This window comes from Vitis riparia, chromosome 10, assembly GCF_004353265.1.
Source record: "Vitis riparia cultivar Riparia Gloire de Montpellier isolate 1030 chromosome 10, EGFV_Vit.rip_1.0, whole genome shotgun sequence".
Classification (NCBI taxonomy): Eukaryota; Viridiplantae; Streptophyta; class Magnoliopsida; order Vitales; family Vitaceae; genus Vitis; species Vitis riparia.
The window spans coordinates 19,489,407-19,493,688 of NC_048440.1; the positions used below are offsets into that span (position 1 = coordinate 19,489,407).

Here is a 4,282-nt window from a genome sequence, read left to right on the forward strand (position 1 = left end):
GGAGATCAAATTTTTATTCTTAATAATATATTTCTCTTTTTTATTTGTTAATGATTTCTTTTTACTATGATTTTGTATTACAATCCAATATCATATAGTTTTTTTGTGTAAATAAATTGATAAAATTAAAAGAAATTGACAAGGAAAGTATGTAAGAAAAAAATATGTTTGGATAATTAATCTAATTTTTATTTCTTTTAATATTCATATACTTTTTGTAAAATAAATAAAATTTGGTATCACTAAGGACTAATGTAACATTTATTCTGCTTAACTTAGAAAAAAAAATTAAATAATTTTACTATCTAAAATTTTGATATGGAAAAGTGTAACTTTATCTATATTCCATCCAAGTCATTTTTTTTTTCAGCTTAATAATTTTTTTCCCATTTTGTTTTATGTCTAATTCATAATTTTTTTTATATTTATATTTCAGCCTAATAATTTTTTTTTTCTGTTTTGTTTTATGTCTAATTCAATTTTTTTTTACTTTGAATCTCCTTTTAATTAATTTTCTATAAATATTTTAAAAGAATAAATTCACATATTCTTTTTTTTTATTGGATTTTTTTCGTATTAGCTCATGTGCATGGCACGTAAAAACTTAGGGAAACGAGAAAGAGGATCATCTTTTGAGACTACAAGAAATAATATGGAAATGAAAGCTTATCCATCCACTAATCAATTTCCCTTTTCATGACATTGTGTCATGCAGACATATTGCACACATCATAACCTTAATTAATTAGAAAAAAAAAAAAAACACTAGTGTCCAAACTGATACAAGTTAATTTTTCTATATGAAGCGTGTCTAAATAAAATTCCAAACAACCCAAAAAATGAGCAAATTTTCCTTGGCAGTCTTTTTCAGCCGCCTGCATGCATGTGATTCCACCGATCACATTTGCAGATTGGATAATTTCCCCATAAGCATACCCAGAAACAGTTGACAGTTCGTATATTTTAATGCATAGTCTTCATCATAGAAAGAACCATCAATATCAGATGACTTTTCCAGAGTCATAATATATTTTTCCTACAGATAGTACTCCAATTCTATTTGATGTCCTCGAAAATGATCATTTGCAATTTTGAACTATTAATATTACAGGCTAAAAGTTGAAAGCTGATTGAATTTGAGGATGATCATCAGTAGAAGAAAGGAATGAAATGTTTCCGTAATTGAAAATTTGTCCCTTCTTTTCATTGATAAAAAAATAAGGTATGAAGACTTTCTGGATTAGATATGGATATTCTTTTTAGGGAAGAATAATTATTTTCAAACGCCCCGGCCAGGTGCTTGGCTGAGAAGTCGCTATAAATGACACCTCCTCTGTGCTTCATTTATCAACTTTCATTTTCCCTTTCAACTTTTCGCTTAAACCCACAAGCACAAAGGAGAGACAAAGCGTGGAGAGAGCAACAGATACTCCATTAATGGCTGCCAAACTCTATATCGTGTAAGCATTACCATCTATCCTTCTCTCCGTGATCTCTTTGTGCATGTATATGATTCCTTTTATGATCTTCTGATGGTCTTGATTTGATTTGATATTTGTTATTCCGTCATTTTATGATTATGATCTCTGTTTCATCTTTCTGGGTGTTGTTTCTGCGATTTGAATCTCTACTTTAAACTGCAATAGATGTTGTGCTCTTCTGATTTTTCTTCTCAGCCATGTGAACATAGAGATTAAATGAATGCTTCCTGGTGGACTGTTGGGTTGCAAAATCATAAATTATGATCAAGAATTTTGGTAGACTGGCCTTGTTTGTGGGTGGGTTAATGGGTGGGGTTGGATCTGCATTTTCACTTATCTGCAATGGTAATGCTTACACTTTTTCACTTGTAATTTTCTCAATTGCAGTACCAGATTCAGTTTCCATTAAGATTTTTGAGAAAAAAAAAAAAAAAAAAAACCAAAAACTATATCATGTAAGTTTGAACCCATTCGCCCAATTGTAATTGGGGCCTGGATTTGCAGTGAGGGCTTATCTCTTTTGTATTGTTCTTAGAAATGGATAGTCGTAAAAAAGGAGAAGAAGAAAGGGGGATCAAGTCATATTCTGCAGAAGACCCATTAGCTCTGGTAAATCAGTAGAGTTGTGGTCATCGTACCATGTGACCCAACATATGCAGTGTATTTATTGGTTCTGTTTGATTATTAAGGGATCCCTTTCTTCATCCATATCATGTTTTCCATTGTCAGGAAAACTGGGAAAAAGGAAGTCATACTTCTTTTTTGATCTTAAGTAAAGTTATTTTAATTTATGTGGTTTCTATATTCCATATCTTTTGGATGGTGGACCTCACATTCATCATGACTAAAATTAGTTCTTAGTAGAATCTCTAATGTGCACAAAACTTGAAATTCTTAAAATATTCAAAATCTTGGATCTTGTTAATTGCACTACGTTTCTTTTATTCCACTTATGTTTTTCCTGGCACGGAATTCTTTATAACCCATGGATCCATTATGCACCCATTTCTCTGCCTTGACAATTCATCAGCCCTAATTTTATGGGTTAATGTCTTCATTTGTGTTAGTACATCTTTATAATATAATATGAAACTATTTAATTCTGCACAGTTACTATTCAATGTATGGACATGTTGAAAAGCTTGCTCAAGAGATAAAGAAAGGAGCTGAATCTGTGGAAGGGGTAGAAGTGAAACTATGGCAGGTGGGTGGTTTTTTTAAGTTAACTATTTATTATTTTAAACAGTTGTAAAGCATAAATTCCTTTTTTAACTTGCATATAACACATCTATAAGTCTGAAAGGACTGTAATTAGTATTTTTTTTTCTGAGTATAAAATTTTGCGGTAACCTGGCATTTATTTGGGTGGGTCGTGTTAAAAATTTTGAGGTCTACCATTTTTTCATTATGACTTGCCAATTGCATACCAAAATATCTACTCTATGTTGACTTTTGAGAATGTAAGACCTTATTTGGCAACTGTGTTTTAAAAATGTATTGTATTACCTAAAACAAAAGAAAAAATGGAAAACAGGATTGCTATTTTCATGCATTAAAGTGGGGATTTTCAAAATTTTACACAATTTGTTGATCATATGCTTCTGATTGGAATATGTGGTTTAACATGCATTCACTTGTTCCTCAATCTGCAAGCAGGTACCTGAAACACTCCCTGAGGATGTTCTTGGGCTGATGGGGGCACCACCTAAGAGTGATGTACCAGTTATTAAACCAAATGAACTTTCTGAGGCCGACGGGTTTATCTTTGGTTTCCCCACTAGATTTGGAATGATGGCTGGTCAATTTAAAGCATTCTTGGATGCAACTGGAGCGCTATGGAGAACACAGCAGCTTGCAGGCAAGCCTGCAGGCCTTTTCTATAGCACTGGGTCTCAAGGAGGTGGACAAGAGACTACTCCGTAAGCTCCCTTTTCTCAAATCCCCCAATTCCTAAGGCTTTCTTTATTAGGCATCTTTGCTTCTTTTTTCTCATCGGCTAATTACAGTGCAGAAGATTTTTCTCAATTGTGGAAACTGTGTGCAGTTTGACAGCCATCACCCAGCTTGTTCACCATGGCATGATCTTTGTTCCAATTGGATATACATTTGGAGCTGGCATGTTTGAGATGGAGCAGGTGAAGGGTGGTTCCCCCTATGGTGCAGGAACTTACGCTGGGGACGGCTCAAGACAGCCTTCTGAGATAGAGTTGGCGCAAGCTTTTCACCAGGGGATGTACATTGCTGGCATCACCAAGAAGCTCAAAGGAACTGCATGATTTCGTTTCACCATTCAACTACACCTTCGTCTACCATACTGCATTTATTTTGTTTTAGTGTTGCAGTCCCCAAACTTTCATTTTCTCGCAATAATAATATGCACTTTGGCGTGTTAAAATGAATACATCTCCAATGTAGAACTCACCATGTTTCTACAGTACAGTGGCTTCTATTAATAATAAAGTTTGCATACTCTTATATATAGTTCTCCTTGATTTGCTTGGTTTGTTGGTTAGGAATAAGGCGTCACCCAAGTGTCTAGTTTGAGTCTATCCACAAGGCTTGTTCTCTTGCTATGCAGTTTGTTTGCACACTCTGTATTTCAAGCGGGAGAACTGGCAAAGGACTAATTGAGATCCAGATTTCCAATTTCATCAGATGGTCTGTAAAGATAATGAAACACTGTGGGGACACCTACTAGCTGTAGTGTGATTGAAATATAAAAGCAATTTGAAAAGGGTTTAGAAAAAATCTTCCTGATAATTCACCTCTTGAGTTGTTTTGATTTTGATTGATTACACATT

General features: G+C 33.9%; 1 protein-coding gene across 1 annotated transcript; it reads left to right on the forward strand.

Annotated features, from left to right (window-relative positions):
* The first annotated feature begins 1,332 nt into the window (after window positions 1–1,332).
* Window positions 1,333–3,959, forward strand: LOC117923405 (probable NAD(P)H dehydrogenase (quinone) FQR1-like 1). The gene is made up of 4 exons (XM_034841671.1): window positions 1,333–1,460; window positions 2,592–2,685; window positions 3,138–3,400; window positions 3,526–3,959. Exons 1-4 carry the CDS (start codon window positions 1,438–1,440, stop codon window positions 3,755–3,757), a joined length of 612 nt encoding a protein of 203 aa, XP_034697562.1. The 5' UTR covers window positions 1,333–1,437; the 3' UTR covers window positions 3,758–3,959.
* The last annotated feature ends 323 nt before the right edge of the window (window positions 3,960–4,282 follow it).

Coding starts and splice junctions, on each gene's coding strand:
- LOC117923405 (XM_034841671.1), top strand. CDS start 1,438: ATGGCTGCCAAACTCTATATCGT. Junction 1,461..2,591: donor GCTGCCAAACTCTATATCGT/GTAAGCATTACC, acceptor AATTCTGCACAG/TTACTATTCAATGTATGGAC. Junction 2,686..3,137: donor TAGAAGTGAAACTATGGCAG/GTGGGTGGTTTT, acceptor ATCTGCAAGCAG/GTACCTGAAACACTCCCTGA.